Source organism: Poecilia mexicana, unplaced genomic scaffold, assembly GCF_051168715.1.
Source record: "Poecilia mexicana isolate PSO_F unplaced genomic scaffold, ASM5116871v1 scaffold_22, whole genome shotgun sequence".
NCBI lineage: Eukaryota > Metazoa > Chordata > Actinopteri > Cyprinodontiformes > Poeciliidae > Poecilia > Poecilia mexicana.
In genome coordinates this window covers 14,039,611-14,065,464 of record NW_028263391.1, presented here as the reverse complement: position 1 = coordinate 14,065,464, position 25,854 = coordinate 14,039,611, and the positions used below count along the sequence as shown (strand labels likewise).

Genomic DNA, 25,854 nt, shown 5'->3' with positions numbered 1-25,854 from the left:
CTCTACAGATGGAGTTGACTGAAAGGAGGACCGATGGAGGGCAGAGGGCACAATCTTACACGAGTTTCCTTTTACTCTGCAACCCAATAAATTTGTGAAAGGCCTAAACGTGAATGGGAGGGAAAGAGGTCACTGAGCAGCACAAATGTAAGGAAAGGAGAGAGGAAATCTAATCAGCTTGGAGATGCTAATTTTATGGAGCACCAATTAAGGAGAATTTTTTTATGACGCTCTTTTTGGAGAAGACAAAACAGCAGAGCTGGGAGGGGGGTACTTTAGCTTGAATGGTTCTTCTCCTCCACTCCCCCCATCCTTTCCTCTGCAGGATTGAAACCAGTCTCTAATGGGATGGCACCCACTTTACGCCTGCCCTCGCCCACATTGAAGAAAGGAGGCAGACTCTGTTTGTTGTTCTGGACGGTCGTGTGTCCCGTTTATCACTGTCACTTCACTGAAAAAGGAGGACCGAGGGGGTGGTGCGGAGTGGGTTTCTGGGGAGGTTAGCCGTACAATCTGTCCCGCTTGGGGTTTTACGACTGCGGGGGCCCCACGTGGCGAGACCCCCACCCAGCACCAATACATCTCCATATCTGCCTTTCGGGCATCGACGGCCTTTGTATCGGCTCACTCCGGCTGCCAAGATGTGTGTCTGCACTGTGAACTGGGGCCTGGGTGGAGTACCTAACTAGACAATGATGGGAGATCCGAGACTGCCAATATTTAACCAGCGAGCAACCCACTCACGCCCCTGCATGGCCGCAGAGCCCCCTGTGCCTTTGTGGACTCTGAGTTAATCTTTCAAAGGTCCAAGCCTTGCCCACTGTCCCCTAAATATACTGCTACTCAGTCTCTTGAGCGGTACTTTTATGGGACCTTTTGTCGCTGCTTGTGCTGTTTACTCTGCCTCCACTGCACTCCATAACTCCATGATCCTTAAGTCCTTCTCGGAATTAACTCTTCATTAATAATACATTAGAGAGGAAGTGAAGCAGAGTGATGCCTCTGCTAAGTAAACAGGAATAAAACCTGCAATTAATAGTGCTGATAAATAGAGCTGGACCAAGACGTTACGAAACCCAATGCTGAGTTTTTCACCCCACTTTTCAGTTCTTTTGTGTTCCTCTTCCTTTCTTTCCATCTTTAGATACATCTGGAAAATACTTGCTGCTCGTTTATTGCCCCTTTCTTTTAGCGAGCATTTATAGACCCTTGTAAAATAGTATTGATATTTAATGCTGCGCTCAGCAGGGCAGGGCTGTTTTGCCAAACACCAAAGTCCAGCACTCTTTGGAACAGAAAAAGTGAGACAAAGAATTATATTAATAACAAAGGTGCTATAAATCCAAACTAAGCCCTGCTGCCAGCAAGAGACCATGCAGTCACAGTACCATTCCTGCTGAGGTAGCTGCTTTACACATTTTGGTTTGTTCAGTTGAGATGGAAGAAATCTCAATGTTTGTCTTTTTAGAGAAATTATGCGTTCTTAGCACTGTACAAATATCTTGAGTCGTCCCTCATTTTCATGGGCTTGACTAATTTCATTAGTCATTTTAAGATGTTTTCAGAAAAAATATACATTTTGTTGATGAAGCCTCTGAACTCTTCTGGGTTTGCTATCCTTGAATTTACTTAATCACATACCATCATAGTCTTGTATTTAAATGGAATGTTTTGCAATAGATCAAAACTAAGTAGCACATCATTTTGAGACAGAAGGAAATGGATACAAATGCAGTCACCTCACCAGAGACAATCATTTTTAGAAGCATTGCTTGCTGAAGTTACAGCTGCTTTTTGAGGTTTGTCTCTACCAGCTATACATGTCTACAGTGACATTTTTCTCTATCCATCTGTGTTAAATAGTTTATAGTTCATCTTCCTCAGCTGCAGCTCGTTTAGGTAATCACTCATCTTTACAAATCTTCACACACTGGTTCTGGTTGTGTCCATTCCCTGGGTCTTGCTCCTCTTAGTTTCTCCCTCCATCTTTCTTTCATTTTATCCCATTGTTTTTTGACACTTAAACGAGCTTTAGGTGTCCAAAAGCACCGAAAGTTTGCAAGTTTTTGTTTGTGTTTGGATTCTACTACTAAAATTCACAGTTTAAACCTCAGACATCTAGTTTGGTGTGCTGCTGTTTCCTGAAATGAAGAAAAAAATGCTGCCTGAGGCATTAGAACAAAAGGTTATAGCAGCTCATAACCCTGGTAAGGAATTTAAAGAGATCTCAAAAGTGGTAGAAGTCACCTTTTCAGATTTAAATATTGTCTCAAAGTGGAGGACACTTCAACCTGAAGAGCCTGCAGGGACAGGAATATCTGCCTGAGACTCGCTGATGTAAAAACATCTAATATATTCACATTTTCGATTGCATAACACATTTCATTAATGTGTTTCCCACAATCCCCACCACTTTGGTACATCTCCTAATGATGAAATAAGTGGAAAGGCTAATGATTGCTTGTAATTGTAAAGTGGGGCTGCAGACCGCATAGCTCTGAAATGAGCAGCAAATTGGATTGTAGAGAGACTCAGAAAACAACACTATAATTATGAAAGAAGTTTAAAAAGATGATCATTTTAAAGCAATCATCCTGCCATATGATTGCTTTTAAATGTTCACCTTTTAAATTGCATTAATTATGCAAATCAAAGGACAACTCATACACATGCAATTGTGTTTGCACACTTTCATCTCTAGTTATCTTCTCTAACTTAAGTTAATAATAGCAAAAAATGATTTGTGTTCATAGAAATGCACATTTTTTCTCAGCACAGCTTTTCAAAGGATTAGCATTTGGTGTAAACAGCTATTCAACTGGACTATTTTCTATTATACAAAATTATTTGATACTCTTTTCAAAAATGCTTTATTTTTTTAAATTGTGTGCAGATTCACTCACCTACTGCCTACATCAAACAGGTCTGAGCAAATCTGTGCTATGTTTTGTATAGGGAGACTGTGCTGATGCTCTCTATACATTCTCAGATGCCCAGAAGGTTTTTCTCCCATCATCCTGCAACTGAATCTCTCACACTAAGCTTTAGTGAACTTGTGCAGTCTCTTTTTTCTACAGACATGCACTTTTAGGTTAACTTTAGCAAGTGCATGAGCCTGTTGTAGGCTTTTCTTTTTTGAATTTAGTTATGTGATGACTAAATCTAAATCTCATCTGACATTTGCATCAATCTATGTGAAATGTGAACTACCACCATAAAAAAAGTAATGCTAAAATTTGAGAATTAAGAAAGTTCTTCCAAGTAGGAGTTGTATTTAATATTATTTAAAAAAAGAAAGGAAAAAAAAAACACCTAAAAACTCTGTATGCCATGGATTTCTTTGTATAAGACTTAGCATGTATTCCACCTCCAGCTTAGTGTCAGTGGGTAAACTATAGCCTTTACAGCATAAACTTGGTGTAACTGATATAGGAGACATGTTTCAGTTTTAAGATCCAATCCATTCACAATAATAACGCCTTAATAAAGGACCTGCAAACAAGTTAATGTTCAAATAAATCACCCTGTTAACAAATTGTACTACCTTAATGCATCTCTTCAAGATTAACAACTTAAACAGAGAATGAAATGCACAACCTATCACTGTTTATATGTTATATTCCACTGAATTGATCACAGACTTTGGAGCTAAAAACGTCCCAGTTGGACTGCAACAGCAGCAGAACTCCTCATCAATATTCAGGTCTGAATTAAGGTTTAATGTGCCCATAATAAACCACCTGAGCCTTGTGAGTGGCTCCAGGACGGAATATGCGGAGTGCATGAAAGGAGAGAGCTAAAAAGAGCAACAAGAAACTGATATTAATCTGGGGGCATAACACATGATTCATCATAAAAGTGTTTTTTTTTAGTAATACACAAAACACAGATGTTGTAGAGGGAATACTCATTTGTATGAAGTGTGACTCCTGCCAAATGCAAAAACAAACTAGAGCACGCTGAGATTGTCTTCGAGTTTTTTTTGTTGTTGCTGTTTTTTTTTTATCTGTGATCTCTTAATCTTAATCTGTGATCTGTGATAATTTTAGTGCTGAAAAGTGCTGAACAAGTCAAAATAGGATTAATTTAATTTGCTCGAATTTAAAAACCCTCTAATTTAAAGCAATTGTTCCAGAAAATATGAATTTTTGAATTTTGCAGACTTATCAGACCACTTTTTATTCTCAAAAACACGTTTTACAAAACATACAATTTTCAGTCCAAAGTCATGTTTAAAAATGTGTTTGAAACTTCAACCCAAGACAGATTAGCCTGAAGTTTTATTTTCTCCAAAAGCTCTAACTGGACTGTTTCTTTAAATAATTTTTGGCTGCCAACCGAGCAGCAATAACTTCTGTATTACATCAAGCAGAAAGTCCCAGAAGTCAATTGTGTGTTACTAACTAGTCTGATGGCCTGAACAGACAAAAACTAACAACACAGCATGCTTCACTCAATGACCCTGCAGAGGCTGTATACCAACCTAACACATGTGGGCACACACAGAAACCATTGATCAGCTCGTCAATCACTGGTCAATGAGGATGGCCAGTGGCCACCAACACTTGGATCATTGTGCCTGGTGACCCTGAGGTCAGAGGTAAGTAGCTAAAGAGATGAGCCCCATTACAAAAGGACTGCGTCATGTACTTTGCACATACAGTGGCGTTGCCAGCGGCACCGTTATGAATGGACACATGGCAGGCATGCCCACAGATGGGATGTGAAAGTGTGTTTGTGTGTGGCAGGGGCTGTTGCTGGGGAGAAGGAGCACAAGCGGAGGTAACAGACTGAGACAATGGTGCTGATGAAAGGCAGGTTTCGTGCCGAGGCTTGAAGGAGAGAGATTATTGGGAGAGAAGTTCCCCATCAAACTGCAATGGTGGGGGCAACACGGAGTTGGGGGGGGGGGGGCAGAGCAGCAGAACTACACAGATCGCTGACACAAAGCCTCCCCCGTGCACCAAGGAGCTGCCAACTGTTCAAAGTGTGACCAACACAATGCCAAACAGATACACTGAGTAAGACTGCATCTGTGCTGCCATTTGTAGTCATTTGTTTTGTTTTTTAAATAGATGTATGTGTATATTTAACTCAGCTTATATTCTGAAACATTTGTTTTATTTTATAGGTAAGACAGTTGATTAAATAAAACTTAAGGTTTGATATAAAACATTAGGTTTAACCGCCTTTAAGCAAAACACACTCCTTCTTCTCATTAAGTTGTGGGTAAAAAGAGAAGTTTTCATAAATAGTTGGAAAATTTTAAAGTTTTTTAATAACATTTTTATTCAGTTCATATCATTTACCACCAATTTTGGGGTAAATGATGTGCAGGATCTGGTGTATTATATACATTTTCTTCAGTTTTTGCATGTTTTTTATTACATTCAAATGTTTTAAAGCAAACAACTTTTAATGCCAAAGATAATAAGAGTAAATATAAAAGCAGCTTTCAAACTATTTCATCTACAAAGGCAAAATAAAAAATAAAAATAAAAATACATAAACCATCCTGGTCAGACATCATGTCCAGATTGACCTTCTAACTCATACTCTATTTACACTGCATTTTGGTTTTTAATTGTACTTTCAGTTTTACCTGAATTTAGTTTAAGCTTTTTTCAATTTCTTTGGTTGACTCTTGTTAAAAATTACATTGAAATCTCATGTCTTGCTCTGATTCTTACCTAAAAATATAGCTGTATGTTTTATGAGTGATAAATACATTTTGTTCTGCATTTTAGTACTTGCCTATTCCTTTAGGCATGTGAGGTAAAATGTATTCTTTTTGTTACTGGTATAGTGTTGCTCAAGATAGTGAATTACAAAGTGATGCAGTTTGTCTTTATAGCTCATCGTAGTAATCCGTATTTCAAAAGGAACTGTTTTGCAGTTTAACTAAAGCAATTTTTTTATTTGTTTGTTTCAAAAATTACCCAACTTGCTGTCACTCTGTCCTCCACCAACCTGAAGGCCAACATCTGGATATGGTCTCTGCACCTCCTGCTCAGCAACATGTTTGGCTCTGTCCCCTTTCACTCTCGCTCCCCCTTTTAGGCTGTCTGTCCTCCCTCAGTGTTTCCCCCCAGGGTAACTGTGGGGTAATTTATGAAGTTCTAGCAGCATGGAGTAGGCCAGTGTATGAGACAGCCTGCTGACCATTTCCCATTCAGCTCCTGGACTCCTTTTATTCCCCTGTGCTTGGACGCCTCCTCCTAACTACCCTCGCCCTGCAGCCTTCCACAGCATGCAATCCTCCACGGCCCCTTAAAGATGAAGGTGAAAGTTATTGGAGTCTTTAGTGACTCATAAACATCCTAGGGGATTTTCATACTGCCTTTGTCTCTTTTTGTCGTGGGTAAGATAATGCAATTGTTTCAGGCAGTGTAAATGAATAAATCAGAGCAGTTTGCATGAACAAAAGGCAGCACTCCCTGTTCTCAGAAACACTTGTTAGCCTGTTATGTGTTTGGAGAAACAGTTTTATATCCTTTTCTCCTGCTAAATCTACAGATAAAAGCAGCAGAAATTCACGTGCAGTGCCTTGTAAAAGTTTCCGTATCCCTTGAAGATTTTCATATTCCTCACTTCACAAGTCCAGTATGTTTGCTCGCAAAAAATCCCAATAGCAGGCTTTGAAGTTTGTGGTTGTGAAGTGACCTGATTCTCATTCCTTTTTCCCTGTCGACATTTTGTGGAATCATCTTTCTTGTTGCTGTTACAGCTGGAAATTTTTGTCTTCAGCAGCACATTTTCCACACTTGCACATCTCAAACCTGAAATGTTTGTTCATCCTTCTTTGAAAAAGATGGATGGAGTTCATGTGGTCTCATCTGATCAGAGCGTCTTCTTCACACGCATTACTGTCTACATGGCTTGTGACAATATCAGTCATGGCCTACTTTTCACACTAACTTTCCTATTGGCATTCTTCAAAAAATATTTAAGGACATGACTAATATGACTAATATTTTTTGTCACAAAGTGTGATTGTGAAGGACCCAAATGTAGGCAAGAGAGATGCAAAATTATGCAAAATGTGTATTACTTAAAAATAAAGCTAACCTCCAAAATAACAGGAGGAAGCTAAATTCAGAGCAAAGCATTTCCAGATGGGGTCAAAGATCACTTCACTGATCACTCATAATGTAAAAGAGTGATAGTAAAATATAAACTAGGGATCACACATCTTCTCTGAAATAATTCACAGTCTGCTACTTAAGTGACATTATGTTTTCAACTATTTGTTTCAGTGATCAAAGTGAGGCACTGATTTCAACTCCAGAGAAGAAATGGCTCCGCTGAGGGGCAATGCCCAGAAAGGGCACAGGAACTAAAAACATAATAAGGAAGACATTGACTGAAAAGAATAAGAAAATCCTCACCACAGAATAAAGTTGTTACTTTAATTTACTCCAATTGATTGAGCGGTAAAATAGCACACATCTCAGGAGCAAAATTGAACCAGCAGTGGCTCTATGAATAGACAATCCCCCTGATTTTTGGATCTCTGCAGCTCTTCCAAAGTTATCTTGAGTTTCTTGGTTCTCTGATTCATGCTTCCTGTGAACAATCTGTCTTAGTGTCTTAATGGGTTTGCAGCTGCTCCACACAATTTTTGTTAAGGCTATTATTTTACAACCTAACATTTCTTTAAATGTCTATGAAACTTGCACGCTGAACTGTCTGTGTGGTGGTGATTGTTTGCTAATGTCCTCTGATGAACCTCTAGTGCCTTCTCATTACATCTGTGTTTTTTAGTGAGATTAAATTACAAATAAACTACATGAATTCACTGAAGGGAATTGCTTGGACTGGATTTTATATAGGTGTAAAAATAAAGCAGGTTAGATGTGCCACTTTGTGTTTCTCAAAAACACATTGAATTCCAATATAACACAACGATGTTGCTGGTTGTAACGTGACAATCTGTGGAAAATTTATATGTATACTTTTGCAAAGAGTTTTATCTTAGCTGATGCAAGGACAATAGTGTGTAATCCATAGTGAGAAAACTGTAAATAACCCCAGGATCCTCTTTCGGCCACATGCCCAGATTAAAGCCTGGTGGGTGTAGAGAAGATCGAGCCCCTGATCCGGTTAAACAATGACCAGCAGAGAGCAAAAGAGGCCTTATGCTGAACAACACAGGTTTGCTCTTCAGCTCAGCGCTTTATTGAGCTATAAGAGGCCTTAATCTGGGCTGATCCTCTGTCACGACAAGCATATGCCTGTGATAATGCCTTCATTTTATGGTCACCTGAGCACTTTCATTGGAGTGCACCCCAGGAGGCATCAGAAAGCGGGACCATAAAGCTGGGGGGAGAAAAGGAGGATGTCTCACATCTAAGTCCTGGATGAAGGGTCCTGAAAGGTGACATCTAGAGAAGAAAGTTAAACACTCTGATGGAGGGTTAAAAACTGAAGGATTATATGGAAACATGGAAGGTGGTTACGCTTTCATTTGTAAAATGCAAAGCTTGGAGATCCTTCTGTCTCTCTGTGTGGCCCGTTGCCTATGCAAACACATGAATAAGAATAAAAACGACACACAATGGGACTTATTTGGCTCATGAATATAAAAAATGAAGTAATAGAAGAACTATTGATGCACTCCACTGATCAGCAAGAGTCCACATGTCTTCCTGTTCTTGGTCTCTGACAGTATGAATCATCTCCAGATATTCACGTCAAGATTTTCAGCACGATTTTTCAAATTCCTTTTTGGCTGAAGACATTCATTTTCTTTTTCTATTAAAAGACTAGAATATTTTGTCTCACATTGTTAATTAGTATCTGACCCAATTAACAGATGAGAATCCAGCAGCCATTTTGGCTCCGAGCCTAACGATGGGAAAATCCATATGCTCCAAATAAATGGCTTATGTTAGCTCTCCAGGTTCCACCAATTATAATATCCCTGAATATTGGCTAATCTGAAGCGCCCTGATGGAGCGGTGGTGGGGGGTCTTCAGAACCCTTTTGATTCCTGGTTGAGATGCTCTTTTAAGTCCGTGAGTAGAATCAGTTTGGGAGGATTTTTTGCTTTGAAGTTGCACATTAAGCAACATGTAAACCACTGGGAGACCCATCTGGTATTTAACAACGGACAAATCTGAGGACCAATTATATAGACTACATGAAATACAACAATGTTTTCTTTACATGTCTACTGAAAAGTTAATGTAATATTGTCAGAACATGAGAGCACTTTTACCAGAGAAGGATATTTGGTACAGATCTTTTAATAGTTAGATGAGCAGTTTTTTTTTATATTAGTTAATGAGACTATTAAAAGCTTGAGATTTTCGAGTAAAATGAGGAGAGATTGTTTGCAGCCATGCAAAACATTTCTGGTAAGTTCTTTAATCTATACATTAAAACATGGGGGGTGAAAAGGCAAAATAGCAAAAGGTAAAATGTTTCCACTTGCATTAACCACTACTGTTTTAATAAATACAAGAGAGTGAAAAAAAAAAACTTATCTATATGCGTTACAGCAACAGCAATTTTTTATCGAGAAGAATCAGTATTCAGGCTTAGGCATCATATCCATCTTAGCCATTAAACTACAGTTAGGTTAGCAAAACTACTAGTAGCTTAGCATGTCAGCCAACACTAGTGCCACTATGTACTAAGAAAACATCATTTTATTTTAATCATTGGCTAAATGTTAGCGTGTTTATTATCAAAAGCCAAGATATAACCAGAGAAAATTGGGAATACTCCACTATTCCCAATTTCCCAATTTCCTCTCTTTTCTCATTAAAATGACTTTAAAGCTGAATAGAAGAGTTTAGGTTTTGAAATAAAATTTATTTTGAAACCTTGGTACATGTTGATAATGAAAAATGTTACTTGGCTGTTACCAATCACCAATCAATTTTTTATATCAACAGAAATATGCCTGGTGTGCACATTTTCACAACAATCGCATGAAACCTTTGTTAGTGCTCATATTACTTATATTTTCTTATTTTATCCTTTTGCATTTAAAAATCCCTTCAAATATGTTATGAAAGTGTTTTGAAAAGGGACAGGACAAAACCTTTCCACATGTTAGATATGTTAATTAGTTTATTGTTATTTTTTAAAGAATATGAAAGCTTTGCAATTGCTGCTCCGCGGGAATCTTTGCAATGCAGTCTCTCTTGCTGCTCTGGAAAATGCTGTTTTTAGCTTTTCGTTGCATGTTTTCAAAGAGGACATGTTTGATGCTGCAGGAAGATCAACAGCCTGTTGTATAAAGTTGTTTGTTCGAAAACATCTGGAGATATAAGCTATGCATGAACTTGTATATTCTGTAAGAAGTTTTTAGGGCGTATCTTTAACTTTTAAAGATAAAAAGGTAAGATTTTACTGAAGTAGAAGAAACCATACCGTATAATTATCTGAAGACAGTGCTGTGGCCTCTTTAGTATCTTTTTAACTACCTCTCCATGAAGGACCCCCTTCCAGAAACAGTGATGTGATTTCACAGACTGTTTGGAAAACCGAGTCAAATTTATTTGACCTTCTTTGTCTTAACTCTTAGTTGAATTGTGCCCAGTCTTCCATTAACGCTGCTCTTTACATGTTTAAGCCGCCTCATATGGTGCCTCATACCTTTCTCCAAAGTGTCTCATAGAAACCATATGTAAATAAGGCCTTGGAGGCATCATCTATCTGGTGAAATGGCAGACAGCAATAAAAATGGTGGCCTGTTGAACTCTGAGGTCAGCACTTTCACTTTATTTTCAGTCAAACTGCAAAACTCAAGAAAAACACTTATATATTTGTTTTATTAATCTTGATTTGTCACATAAACTGTTTGCATTTTTATATAGCCATGGATGATTCTAGAATAACTGAGAATGATATGTGAATATATCTCTGCTTTGGTTAATGTGTAGTGGACTCATTAGATTAGGGGAGTTAAAGGGGGTGTGGGAAGGTGAAGTGGGGCAGCATGAAGGAGGTGTAACAGGGGGGTGAAAGTGTGTCCCTTCTGCAATTGGCTGTGGCCCTAAGTGTCTCATTATGCAGCTTATTGTTCCTTTGTTGTGTCCCCAATATAAATACACACCAGCAGGCCCGCGGCGTGACAGATTTCAAACACTTTCACTCCTGTGGAACAGGCTGTGCAGCAAAATCTCCCCGTGACTCTAAAAATTAAGGATTTTGGACAATTTTAAAAAAAAAAAAACAAAACTGAAATGGATTCAGATGCCAGCTCCACGTGCAGCAGATCCTCATCTCCAGACCTGGTGGTGGATGACTCTGCCGGCAGCTTCTTCTCCAACACTATTTTTCAGAAATACTGCCAGGAGAATAGAAATGGCAGTGAGCCTGACCAAGGCAGGACAGAACACGGAGGCGGGAAGACCAAGAGCAGGTCTGAGCTCAGCAAGGAGGAGATGCAAGACTTGAGGCTCAAAGTCAACAGCCGGGAGAGGAAGAGGATGCATGACCTGAACCAGGCCATGGACGGACTGAGGGAGGTGATGCCCTACGCTCACGGACCTTCTGTTCGCAAACTGTCCAAAATATCCACCTTGCTTCTAGCTCGCAATTACATCCTCATGCTGTCCAGCTCTTTAGAGGAGATGAAAAAACTGGTTGGGGACGTCTACGGGGGTGGTGCTGCCGCCCAGAGCCGCTCCACTGCCCACTCAACTATCAGCCATGCAGCCACATCTGTTCACCTCCCTCTGCATCCTCTGGCCCAGTCCCTTCACTCTCTGGTGGGCAGTACACCTACAGCTCTGCAGCATCACTCCTCTCCTCCATCTTCAGCTCCAGCGCCTCATTCCCCTCCATCAGCTAGCTTCCTGGGCTTCCATGCTCCAGTGCAGGGCCTTCTCAAGGACCCGCTCCACCTTGGCGGCTCCTACAGACATTTTCCTGGCATGCCATGCCCGTGCACACTCTGCCAGCCTCTGCCGACCGCCACCTCCACGTTGCACAGCTTGTCTATGAACAAATGAAGGAGGACTCGCAACAAAATGACTGAATGCCAAACTTGTTCATATTGTACATACAAACTGCTGCTATTTTGTCAAAAAAAATATGTTGTACTTTGTGATAGAGCAACATTGGACCTTTTACTTGTGTAACAAAATCTGCAACTTATCCAATGTTTGTGGTAAGGAAAGCTTGTAAAAATTGGAACAGATATGTTCAGGATTTCTATTTTCCTAAATTAAAAAATAAATAAATTTGAAACTAACTTGTTTTTCTCATTCTTCTTATTAATAGTACTTTATCCAAATTGCTGCTGAACAATGAAAACCGCACAAAACGTCTTTACTTCCAAGTAAAAATGTGAGACCAGAAATGATAGATATGTGAGTTTAATTAATATGCAACATAGATTTTACACAGATTTTGTTAGTAGAAATTGGTCAAAGGGGGGATATTTGTTGCTAACCAGCTTAGGGCACACTAAGAGCTAAGGAGGGACAGAAGGGTGAGACAATACGACAGCACAGAAGCTGAATGTGGCGCCATCAATCTTCACCTCAACAGGGTGTTGGAGATGAAAGGACGACACAGGCGCCATAAAGGCGCGTCACTTTTGTCAGATGCAGGCGAGGGACACAACGATGTCCTCAGCTGCAGGCCAGCCATTTGTCACTGTCTCGTATGATTATGGTTATAAGGCATACAAAAGTATTCAATTAAAGCTAAACTCATGATGCAGTTTCACGAACATTTCCCCACACCATCAAACTCTGCAGTCAGCGTTTGCTGTGACCGTCATAAAAGTCAAAATTCAGACCATATGAAATAAAAAATGGCTCAAATAAACCACAAACCTGGCTGTTTATGCAAACAAGACCTATGGAGAGCAATGAACATGATTTAGTTAAACAAGTCAGCAGTGGCTGGCCTTCACTTAGCAACAAATCAAGCGTGTAAAATACATGCTTATCCTCCCACGGCTGACAGATGAGCTGGAGATCACGGAGAATGAAGAGATGTAAGTCATTCTCACCCACCTCCTCCTTATCACAGAGCTGAAGAGGGTTTGAACAATGGCCATGCGGACACAAAGACAGGGGGAGTCAAAGCTCTCGTGCCTGGGACATAGACCCCCTCCATTCAATCTACATTTCATCATGGTAACAAGCGCTGTCGGGCCAAAAGGCCTGACACCCTCGCTCGCCACAAAGGCGGTTAGCTCAAATATATGAGGCTATTGACACTGTAAAGAGCTCCTGTCAGCGCCGGGGGTTTGTCAGCTGTGGGATGTCTCAGTGGGGGGAAGCAGCTGCCAGCCAAACCAAGCGCTGCGGCTTCTGTCGTGGGGACCAGCACTGCGCCGTCACCTGGTCCCCGGTCCCATGACACAGAGAGCCACAGACCTCCCCCTCTTTACTGGGGCACAGGTGGGAATGGGAAGCTGAACACATTGAGGAGATTAGTGGGGATCGGCTTGCCTTTGCTGGAGGTAGATAATTAGAGACACTGACTTGTGCAAAGCTGGTGTTTTCTGATTGGCACCAGATGGTGTTAACCCACAATATGGCATCAGTGGTCTGGAAAGTCTACGTGCGTGTGTGGCTGGGTGGGTGGGTGGTTGTGAGGACTGTGGTGTGTAATGGATATGCTTCTTAAATCATACAATATGGGCATGTCCTCTGTGTACCATTATGAGCAGCCTCTGCAGTCATCACTGCTGTCCTCAGCATACGCCGACCAGCAGAGGAAGTTCTGATTTAAGTGACACAGTTAGCATGTAACAATGTTCACCACGTAAACTTATTCCTACATTTATATATATAACAAAAAAACATCCAAAACTATTTAAAGCTCATTGTTGCATCTGAATGTATTAATTAGCAGATTGTACATAAAGGTTCTAATAGCATTATGACTACGGTAAAACTAGCTTTCAAAAAATCTAGTTAAAAATAATATATCAAACTGTCAAATCTACTGTTTAAAAAAGAAAACAAATATAATATTTTTCTAACAGAACATAATTATGGCAAAAGTCCTTCAGAACACTTTCAACTAGGTTTCATAATGTAATCAAAATCATTTAATTCATTTTGGTAAAACACTCAAAATGAAGCATCTTAACAATATCCACAATTTTATGCAAGTTCAGAAACTTTACTATGTTTTCATATGAATTATTATTTACGGTTTCGTCTTATGATTCTAAAAACCATAATAATATTATTTTTAGAGAAATTCTGTTTTGAACTTTCAAATTCAGGGGGGTTTATTTATATCCTTATTCTTATTATTTGGTGAAATTACCATTTACATGACAATTTGGACCATTCCTCCAATGGTTCAAATTTTTTCTCAACCATCTTTTCTCCTCCTGCTTTTCTCAACCATCTTTTTCAGCTCTGCACACAAATTTTCTGTGAGATGCTGACTTTGTGTTGCAAGTAACAACACAAAGTAAATAACTTATTTTAATGTATTTGCTTTGATTCATTCTGCAATACATGAATGAAGTGCCTCAGAGAACCTCCTTTACCAAGCCAAGATTGCTATGATATAGCATTACACATCCCCCGTTTTTTTAATTTTTTTTATTTAATGTCCACGCCCATGTGGACAGATGGATAAGTTAACTGCTTTAGATTCTGATCAATAGAGTGCTGCTTATCCCGACTTGGCTCAGGCCGACCTGCGCTGACAGAGTTAATTAGGGAACTGAAAGGCCCAATTAAGGGGAGTCAGGGCTGGACGTGGGCAGACATATTGGAGGACATACGCACACAATGTGCAGCGTCTGGAGAAAGGCGAACTTCAATTAGGGCAGGACACACTTCCAGAGGCTTGTAGCCTGTTCTTATTCATTTTTTTGCTCAGTAAAAACACCCCCTACCACCCTTTTTTCCCCACACAGAATACTGATGAGGGGAAAAGCACAGCTGCTTGGGGTCAATGCACACATCGAATACGGTGAACACATTTGCTCACGGATGTACAGAGAGGAGGAGACTGATGACAGGATTCACGTTCGAATTGTTAAACGCTGATTAGTTTACATAATGACTGAGAAAAGCTTTGGTCCTGATACACTTAGTTTTTAAAGTTTAAATTGGATTTAATTAAAAATAAATGTGTTAAACTATTTGAATCCCTTGCTGAATGTTCTTATTTTTAAATACACTGAAAATCTGTTCTTACTTAATAATGGTTGAAAACATCTAGGTTAATTTATGTAAAATATATAACTATAATTTTTAACATAGCAGGAAATGTGTAATCTCTTTTTATCAGTTTATTTTTCAAATAATCTTTTAAGCTAGTAATTTTCAACTTATGTTTATCAATTGTAAACATGTGGGTTGTAAGCTAGACATTTAAAAAAATGAAAAAAGAAAAGTTGAACCTATAACTTTTAAAGCTTTTTCTGATTTGCTGAAGCACTACAAAGCAAATTCTGAATAATCATTCCATTTTTTAATATGTTGAAAAAATATTTATAACTTGTTTAATGATATAAAACAAAATTTATGAAAATACAACCAGAAAACTGAGTAATAAGTGGTCACAAAAATGTTATCAAACAGGTGGCCAATATAAATTTCCCTATCCTTGTAATTATCTTATTGTTTGATTTCATATTCTGGGAGAGTTTTACTCCTGAATACTTTATGTTTTAAAATTAAAACAGATATTTTATTTATTTATTTTTTGATAAACTGATAACTTCAACAGTGACTAACCCAAGCATATAGTAAAGGTGCTCAGCTTTTCATTTATTTTGGAATACGGGATTTAGAGTAAATAGAAGACACAACAAACAAAAAGAAACAATAGGAAGAAGAAGTTAAAAATAAACCATCCATCAACCAGACCAAAATTACCGTCTACATTGTTTAAAAAGTGTGAAGGATGGAGCCAAAGATTTTGTCTAAATTTCCTTCTTTCTTTGTTCCTTTATCTATTCCTCTCTTTGTTTCATTATATTTTTGATTCCTTATTTTATTTCTCTTTAATTGGCTTTTTTACAAAACAGCTGGAATTAATTATGTGTCCACATTACATTTTCACTGATGGAAAAGCGAAATAATCAAAACTAATGTTCAGATGATCTGAAATTAAATGTTTAAAGTGCTTTTTTTAAATTTAACAGAGATAGCTCTTTGAAATAGCCTTCAATTGAGTATTTTTGACCATAAATGTGTATTTCAACCATACACATTTATAAATATTCATGTCTATGCTTTCAACATCAAATACGTCACGACGTAACGTCTGCTTTAGGTTGCCTAATTGTTTGGTTCTTTGGAGCCACCGTAGTTGGCGCAGCAAAAAATTATTTTTTATTTTTTAACTCTAAGATGCGTATCCCTTTGATACAACGGTTTTTCGGAAATAGTGAAAAATAAGAGCGTATCTGGGAAAGTCCACGTCAGACTGTATGACGTGGAAAAGTTTTGATATCTGGTGGGGGTCGGAGTTCACTATAATCTGATGATGTCATCGTCTGAAGATGGCTGAAGGGTGAGAGAGAAGTCGCAAAATACTTGTTGTTTTTTGTCTTATTTTATGTAATAGCGGTGTAATATTAAACTGAACTGATTATTGTTGAATTGCGCGTCTCATAAGTGTTAATGTCGGCAATTTATTGTTACCATGGCGATCTGCAGCTTTAGAAATGAGTTCAGGAAGTGGATTTGTTTACCAAAACATAGCAGTTATAGCTTTAGCTTAGCCTGGTTAGCTTAGTACTAAAACTGTTTAAATCTCCAAATCAAAACCACCAGACTGCACGCGTTCGTAGTTTCTACACCAATTACTAATATTCAGCCGTCGAAGTTGCAATAAATCGCCTTCCTTGACGTTTAATCGTATATTTGTCTAACAGCTGACGTTAGCACAGACGTTATCTTGCTCGGCAGTGTTTGACAAACAGAAACACTGAGAATAGCCGCATTTAAACTGTGGTAACACGAACACACTATTTATTTTTTAAACAAATATCTGGTATTTTTGAAAATGTGTCTTCTACAGAGAAGGCTGGTGGGGAGGTTGGTTTCAGCAGAGCTACCAGGCCGTGAAAGACAAGGTAATCATTTCGCTATATTAACACAGTTAAAATAAATTAATGTTTTGTGTTTATCTGATGCATCGGCCTCGGCCTGTCTAGTTGTTTGCAGTATGAAACTGCAGGTTATTTCATGCAGTTATTCTTTCTCTTCTGTCTCTGTCTGAGCAAACGTGTTACTCAGCTTTGTGGATATCTTTTTCTATTTTTTTTGCTATTTTTTTTTTAGAAACTATTTGCACTACAAACTTTTTTTAGAACTTGGCAAACGTAGTTTGATACTGACGCCAAGGTCACTTGTTTAAGTTACTAATTAAAGGGAGTGACTCTGGGATACATAATATCCTTTCATTTGCTCTCCTTGTTTTGACAAGATAACGAATATTCGTTCAGCAAAGTGTTTTTCTAAATGCTCTATCAGTGTTTTAATGTAATGAGAGGCATTAATTCTCATTTTATAATTAAGTTAAAGACATTTGAAAACAGTGTGCATCTAGACCTGAGGTGTTAAACCTGCAGCTCTAAAACCTCATATGACTTTAATTACCCTTGACCTAGATTTCTTTATATTCATTTTCTAACAATAGAAAGCAAGTACCATAATGTCCATTTCTTTTAAAGCAAGCCATCATCTCTAACTCCAATTGGCTTCTCTCTACTCCAACTTATGTTTTTCTTCTCTTGTAAACTTTGATATTTGAAATTAGCCTCCTGTGTCAAATTAATTGTAACAGTTTAGTATAATGTTGAAATTCATGCAAATATGCGTCACAAAAGCCAACAGAGGCACATTTGAGGATGGATGTATTTATTTGTCATCAGATTAACTGAAACTGTTAAACTAAAGGATTTTAAGTGACAGTGGTGAAAATCTATGCCTAAAATTCAATATTCCATTGGGTGTAAAACTGTGGACTACTTACCTTTTTACAAATGCTGTTTGGAATTTTTGTCAAGATCTCATATAGTCAATGAATATAAAAATGCATTGAATATAAAAATGCACTGAATATAAAAATGCTCACCACACTTAGAACATGTCTGCTTCACCCCACAAACTCTGTGGCTGAATGCTGAGTTGGTATAAAGTTATGATGCAGTGAAATGGAAATTCTCAAATTCTCTTGAACTTTTTTTGGGCACGTTACCATTTGTTTTTTTTTTTACTTTTGAATATGTTTTGATATTGACTTTTAGTTTAGTTACTGACTTCCAGTTTGAGCTCAAAAGACTTGAGCTGAAAAGATGTAAGTCTTTTTGTTATTGTAGTTTTCTCAACTTTGTTTTCTGACCTAAGCTATTACTGTAATTAACTATGACAAAGCAATTATCTGACTTTTTATTCTGTTTATCTGACTCTCTGCCCTGCAGTCATCTGAGGCCTTAGAATTCCTACAGCGAGACCTGACAGAGTTCTCCACTGTGGTTCAGCGTGACACAACCCGCTCGATTGTGGCTACAGCCAATGCTGTCAAAAATAAGCTTGCTGTAAGTCTCTGTCATTTTTGCCATAAAAAACAAAACAAAAAAAAACAACAAGTGTTCAGGTGGAGATGGACTGACGTTCCACTGCATCATCTATGTTTCTTTCCAGGTGGAAGGGTCTTCTGAGACAACAGAGAAGGTGAAGAAGAGCCTGTCTAGTTTCTTGGGGGTGATAACAGACACTCTTGCTCCACCTTCTGATAAAACCATTGATTATGATGTGATCACATTGGTGGCAACGTCAGCAGGAACCACCGAGGTTTACGACAGTTCTAAGGTCAGTATTGAATACTTGTAACAACAAAGAAGCAAACAAAACTGCAAAGTGTGATTTTTAATTCTTTCTAAGACAGTGGCATCCAAAGTCAGCATGTTTTAGTTCTGGAGGACTGGAGCTGGACACTCGCGTTCTAAGATATTCATGCCACCACTCAAAGCTATACAAACCTGTCCAGGGACTTAGTTCAGCACCACTTTCAGACAAAAACCCAGTCAAAATGAACGCCTACGTCCAGTTGAGAATTTGTGGAAAGACTTGAAAATTGATGTTCAAAGTAAAGACCCGCCTGACACTGTAATTCCAGGTAAAGATGTGTGTTAAATCAGAGATCACTTGTTAGAACTGATAAAAATCGATGGTGCAAGATCCGATGAGTTGGACAGGATTTCAGCTACATCTGTGACCAATTAAACACTTGACCAATGTTAATACAAGACGTGTGATGTGTAATACCTTGTTTTATTTTTTAGCTTGATGTTTTTGTTTTCTGGGTGTATCTCTGAAGAAGTATTATTTCATCATGGTTTTTCCTCTTTCCCGCTCTCTCTGCACAGGGACACAAAACATTATGGTTTTCAATTTCAGCAGGCATCTTGTAAAAACTTGTTTTAGGAGTTAGTGTGCCGTTACAGTAAATAAACAATGCCGAAGAGGCTCGTATTGTTTTTCTGTTTCACTTGAACTTTTCTCTTCGCTCTCCTGGCAGTATGATTTGATAGTACTCTCAAGAATATGGGTCAATAAAACACAAGGCAATAAAAAAAAAAAAAGAAAAATGTGAAGTCTTGCTGCCTGAGCAGGTATTCCTCTGGGATCAGCCGCTAACCTGGCAGCTGGCTTTTTAAAGACTTTTCTGAACATAACCTGCTTCTGTGCAGGTTTTCTGGGAAATTCCCCCAGAAGCATTCAGCAGTATGCTTGTTTGAGTGCATCTCTGGTTTTAATTTGTTTGTGAATGGACCAACAGTTAAAAGCAAACACATGATTTGTGTGTGTGAACAAAACAACCATTGTTCAATAATTTATTTTGAAAGATTTGTGTCTTTCCCCGCAGGCGCGTCTCTACAGTTTGCAGGCGGACCCCGCTACGTACTGCAATGAGCCTGATGGTGAGATGATTAGTGAAGCAGTTTTTATGGGGTCTGAAACATTGTCTTTATGATTTTAGCTGTTATTGTGATCTAATGTGCTTTGTTTTTTTTTTCTCTAAATATTCTTTGAAGAGAACAAAATCATTTATTTTATTTTTTTATTTTACATTTGCACCTGATTTTATCGACGTAGATATTTTATATTTAAAAGTTACAATAATATTGTCAAACATATCTGTGTTTTGCGAAGCCTTTCTACATAACAGGCATTATTTTTTTTTCCGTTTTGCAGGCCCTCCTGAGCAGTTTGATTGCTGGCTGTCCAGTTTCAGTCTGGACGAGAAGAAAGGCGAAATATCAGAACTTTTGGTCAACAGTCCATCTATACGAGCTCTCTACACCAAAATGGTATCTCTTTTTAGTTCTCGTTTTTAAACTTCCTGCTCTTGTTTTTAACTTCCTGCTCGTCTTTTTTTTTTTTTTTAAATCTAAGATATGCAATAAAGGGAGTTTCTCTTTACTCCAGGTTCCAGCTGCTGTGTCCCATTCAGAATTCTGGCAGAGATATTTCTACAAGGTCTTCCAGCTGGATCAGGTACACTGCCATGTTTATTTGAAAATATTGAAGAAATACAGCAAATGAAATTACTGCAGGTGGCTTCTAAGATGTAAATCTGCAAGTCAGATATTTGTCATAGCTTACTGAGGAACTATATGTACAATTTATACTATAACTGATACAATACGATGGTAAGGTAAATGTCAAGTGCCCATAAACAGAACCAGTGAATGTGTGTTTTTTTGATGGCTTAATCTGCTTGAGGATTGATGTTTTTTTTTTCTTTTTTTTCATAGTGATATGTGATAATTTTGTAAAATGTTTAGAATGTGTTGAGTGACATCTGCTGGAGAATCCTGGAATTGCCCAGGACTTTCAGGAATTCAAGCATAAAAAGGCTTTGATGCTGAAGACCAGCTTTAAGTTGGATCTTTAGACATTTTTACAACAACTTATCTTAAAGGCTGAATGTTTATTTCTCTGAAAGAGTGATTCTCAAAAGAGCCAAAATGTCATTAATTATGTATATCAATTATTATAGGTTTTACTGTAATGATTGACCTGTAACATTTAGATTGATCCAACACGTCACTGATGCTGAAATTGTCTAATTTTGAGTCTTCATGCTACCAGAAGATTTATTGCTGCTATTCTGATCTGTCTATCAGATCATTTTTCTTATTTAGGAACCTCTTTTCAGGCATCAGATTTCACTATAATAATTGTTAACAGCATTAACATGCAGAATCAGTAGCAAAGCATCATTCCGTTACTGTCCCTGTATAAAAATTTGCCTTGCAGCCAGGTGCAAACATAATCAAACATAATCACTCAATGAAAGTAGCCAAAAAAAACCTCAGGAAAAAACGTAGCACAAGTATCAGACTAAAATGACTACAAAAAATTACACCCAGTCATATTTTGAATGCATGTAGTGACAGAATAGATGCATAATATGTGCTAAGCATCACCAGACCCTTTTACCCTTGTTTATTTTTTTGGTTTATCCACTTTGGGTGAATCTGAACATAGCTGCTGACATATGATGTTTTCATCCCTTTGATCAGGACAAAATGTGTAAAAGTCAGTTAAATAGGATGTTTTTCCTCAAAGCTGCTGCAGTCCTGTGTGGAAGCACCTGCACACCTAGAATAAAATGTGACCTAAGATTTTGAAAATGGCTTAGCATACGAGTCACAAAATATTCCAAGTCTTTACCACTAAAGCCTTGTGGGCAAACAGAGTTTGCCCACAAGGCTTGAGGAACTCTTAGATTTAGAAATGAATAAAGAAATGAGGGCTGCGGTAAAACTTTTAACAGAACTGTAAAATATCACCAACATCAAAATCTTCTACTATTTAGAGCAATAAAACATTATTTTTTCTGTGCCGTGTTCAGGAGGAGGCGAGGAGAAGGGTCCTGAAGCAAAAAGCAGAGCAAAGTGCTGACATAGAGACCCTTGGATGGGATGAGGAGGAGGAAGGTATGTAGGCAGCAAACAATCTGTCAGCTTTCATGTAAGGCGTTTCACTCACTGTGTTCTCTGGTGTTTCTGATCACGTTTCAGGTGATTTTATTGGAGCTGCTTCACCACCTCATCTCCCCCTCGCGTCCCCGTCAGACACCAACCCATCCGCCAGCTCTGCGGCTCCCGCTGAGACCACCCTGATGAGCCCTGTCCTCTCTCCGAGCGAAGAGCCCAACACCACCCTCTCGGTCAGCAGCGACAGCATCAGCCTGCCCACGCAGGTGGAGGTGCAGCCTCCGCCCGCCGCCACAGAGCTCACCAAGAAACTGAGCGAAGCAACGCTGGAGGACGTCGTCGACAACAAACCCGAAGAGCAGAAGACCAGAAGGAGCGACTCGCCTCCAGAGGCTCAGGCGGAGCTGTCCGCGGCGACGTCAGTGCGAAGTCCTGCTTTTAAACAAGCAGAGGTGGCGAAAGAGGAGGGGCCGCAAGACCTGAGAGTGTTTGAGCTCAACTCCGACAGCGGAAAGTCAACGCCCTCCAACAACGGCAAAAAAGGTACAACGCCGTGTTACCGCTGCGCCCCGTACTGAGAACTTAATAGATTTAGAAGCTTCTCATTGTTGGACTTTTGTCCTCCAGGCTCTAGCACAGACGTGAGCGAGGACTGGGAGAAGGACTTTGACCTTGACATGACAGAAGAAGAAGTCCAGCTGGCTCTGTCTAAAATAGAGGATACTGGAGAGGTAAGTCTGGAAGGAGTACCTGGAGAGAACCCACGCATGCTCATGGAGAATATTAAAACTCCATGAAGAAAGACCCCAGGCTGGGACTCGAATGCACCTTGCTACCCTGTACTAAACTCGTAATCTATGAAATCAATACAAAAAACAATTTAATGCTGTAAAAGGAGTTATAGGAGGACAAAATACACAAGTAACAGAAAAATGAAATGATTAAAATAAGGAGGTCCTAAGAATGTGTTTATCATTTTAAAAGACGCACCAGCTGGATTAAGCGTAATTAAAATGTATTAGTTATGAAGATCTAAACAGGCAGGGAGAAAAAATACATTTATTCTTGTTTGTGTTTAAATTTACGCTCTCTAAACCGCCAACCTTGTGGTTCACGTAAAGGATAACGAGTCGTAACTGTATTATGTCGGGTAAATATTCAGGAGGTCGGGGATGTTTTGCTAATTCTCTCCTTCCTTCTCCTCTTACCAGCTGGACGAAGACTGGGAGAACTGGGACTGAGAGCCTCACAAGCAGAACGCGTCTCGCTGTCAAAGCAGTCTAGAACCGTGCTTCTTGTGTTTTAACTCTTTCCACTCTGTCACCGTGTCATGATTGTCAGTTGGGGTTTTTCTAGCTGGTTTGGACCATGCGGTAAACCTGTTGGAAAAAGAGAAACCCCAAGGGCAATAAGAGCTGGACTGCTTCGTCAGCTGTCAGATTAGAGCAGGTAAACGTCTATAGAGAGGTTTCTGAGCGTCCTCTCGTGTAGAAAGCTTATGACACTACTGTACAGCGGGTTGCAATTTTTCTGACCTTGAAGCTAACCAGCATTCAAAGTCAGTTAAGTTTTGCAGCGGCAGAGAAGTTGCTTTCTTTTTTTTTCCTCTTTATGCCATTAAAAACATCTCATGTTGCGAGTCTTAAACTTGGGCCGCAAGATGGCCAATAAACTATAATGCTGCTTGTCACCTTTATAAGATGAAAGCGATCATTGAATGGAGGTCCATCTCGTGTTTCTGTCTTTCCTAGTTTTCCATCTTTAATATGCAAGCGAATCCAGGAAAATGGAACAAATATTCTGGCCTTCTTTTCATTTTGGATTCCTCTTGACTTTGATCCTAAGGCCTTGCAGACTCACGCAGCGGTGTGACGACTTGATCCAAATGTTTCCCGTCCCCGTTTGCTCCCTCACATCCTTTAATTCGATATTTAAGCCTTTTGCTGACTGTATATTAGTTTGTGTCACCTTCAAACACGCCACATGGGTTATGAATGTCTTGTTTGATGAGAGAGAACTAGTTAACCACTGGTCACATTTGATGATGGGGAATTCAGACTGGTATGATACCTGATCCTTGACTTTAAAGGTAGCATCTCTTTCTATTTACTTGTTTGAGAAAGAACGTATTAAGTTTCTCTGTTGGTTGGGAAAGCTCAGCAGATGGTGTGCCAAGCAGACCAAGGAGCACGCTCCACGCTTTTTTTTTTTGTTTTGTTTTTGTTTTGTTTCTTTTCACCTGTACCGTATCTGAGAAAACTAAGCCAAGAGGTGTAATATTTATATTGGAATAAATGCTTAATTATTGTAATTATCTGCTTTTGATTGCATGTCTGTGCAATGACAATATGCAAAACATTGTACAGATGGTTATCGTTGAGTTGTATGTTTTACTTTGTTGTTGTTTTTAGGCTGTTATTCTAGCCTTTGTTGCATGTCTGTAATTTTCAGCTGTGCGTTTCCTTCAGTTTCAGCTGTTCTGCACACATCTGTCTTCAGAGCTGTCAGGATTATTTTTCAAGTATTTCACTTGATCTCTCAAATGATTATAATGATTAAAAAAATAATGCCTACTATAATTCTTGTCATGAATTACTGCATATTTCTGGTTAGATGTTGGAGGTTCATGCATGAATACAAGCCCCTCCTGTGGGAGTAAGAAGGAAGAGTCTTCTTTTCTTGTTTTCACAAAATGGGTTTCCTAAATTCAAACTGCTCTAAAAAAATCTGTAAACAGTGCACAATATATATATTTTTTATATTATTCTTTTTATTCATCTCAATACATATCTTTTGTATTGTCCTAAAACCATCAGCGGAAATTGCTTTTTCGTATTTTCAAAAATTTAAGAAAACCTCCACCTGCATATCGGAGAATGTTTGTTCAGTGCAGAATAATCCAGTTTGGATTTAATCAGACTAAATGTTTCAGATTATGAACTGGAACTAATCTGGTGGGATCCAGCTTTCTTGAAAACTGTGCAATAATAAGAATTGTAGCTGCATGCAGCTATGCTTAAAGCATTTACACCATTCGCACCAAATCCACTTCCTTGGCTTCCTTGGCTCTCTGAACGTCACAGATGGGTGAAGTACCCAATGAGAGTAGCACAACTTTAACTTTTTTTTTTTTGTCCAAGTAAAAAAAAAAGTAACCATCCGAAAAAAATTACACAAGAGTGAAAAGGTATTTTGTAAAAAGGGTGATTAAGCACCGAATTAAAAAAACAAAAAACAAACATTAGACCTTTCAGACCATCCAGAATTTTTTCTCAAAAAAGAGTAATATTTCTTGATAAAACTACTGACGTAAAAGTAAAAATTAAAAGTGTAGTAAAGCTACAAGAAGTAACTTCTCATAGTTGGCATTCTTGTATTTATTGATGATGTAAAGGTAAAAATTTGCCTTGTATTATAATATTCAAAGGAAAATAACATCTAAGACCTTCGGAACAGATGGAAACATATTCATCAGGTCTATGTAACGTCTTAACACTGCCCAGCAACAGTTGATCAACTTCACAATGACAAAACCAACCACCAGACGGCGCTGTTGCTCCATCCAGTGACCCTCCGGCAGAACTTGCCACTCCTTTTCTTTCAGCAGCATCCATCTCGCATCTTATTAGCCACAATATTCCTCTCTCATAATTTGGTGTTACAGTTTCCACATTTCTACAAGGAATCGCTTAATGGATTACCTTGACTTGCTGTGTCAAGGGAAGGATTTAGGAATGTGTTGTGAGGATGTGTATCTGGAGGCATCAGATGGGTAAAATGTAGGTCACAGTGGAGGGACACCTGTGCAGCTGGCTGCCTCTGCAACATGGATGCTGCTGGTAAAAATGGCTTCTGTCTGAGTGTGTCTGTCTGGGTTTTTTTTTTTTTTTTTTTTTTTTGCAGAATACATGTGGAGGGTAGAGTTTCCACCCCCCAAACACGGTGAC

At 38.8% G+C, this 25,854-nt stretch overlaps 2 protein-coding genes across 2 annotated transcripts; both read left to right on the top strand.

Annotated features, from left to right (window-relative positions):
* Positions 1-10,829: 10,829 nt before the first annotated feature.
* olig4 (oligodendrocyte transcription factor 4) lies at positions 10,830-11,969 on the top strand. Its single transcript, XM_014987431.2, has one exon. It carries the CDS (start codon positions 11,199-11,201, stop codon positions 11,967-11,969), a length of 771 nt encoding a protein of 256 aa, XP_014842917.2. The 5' UTR covers positions 10,830-11,198.
* Positions 11,970-16,270: 4,301 nt separating this feature from the next.
* bsdc1 (BSD domain containing 1) lies at positions 16,271-24,486 on the top strand. The gene is made up of 11 exons (XM_014987432.2): positions 16,271-16,464; positions 16,975-17,029; positions 18,380-18,496; positions 18,603-18,770; positions 19,828-19,882; positions 20,157-20,272; positions 20,391-20,459; positions 21,823-21,907; positions 21,992-22,450; positions 22,535-22,638; positions 23,119-24,486. Exons 1-11 carry the CDS (start codon positions 16,454-16,456, stop codon positions 23,146-23,148), a joined length of 1,269 nt encoding a protein of 422 aa, XP_014842918.1. The 5' UTR covers positions 16,271-16,453; the 3' UTR covers positions 23,149-24,486.
* The last annotated feature ends 1,368 nt before the right edge of the window (positions 24,487-25,854 follow it).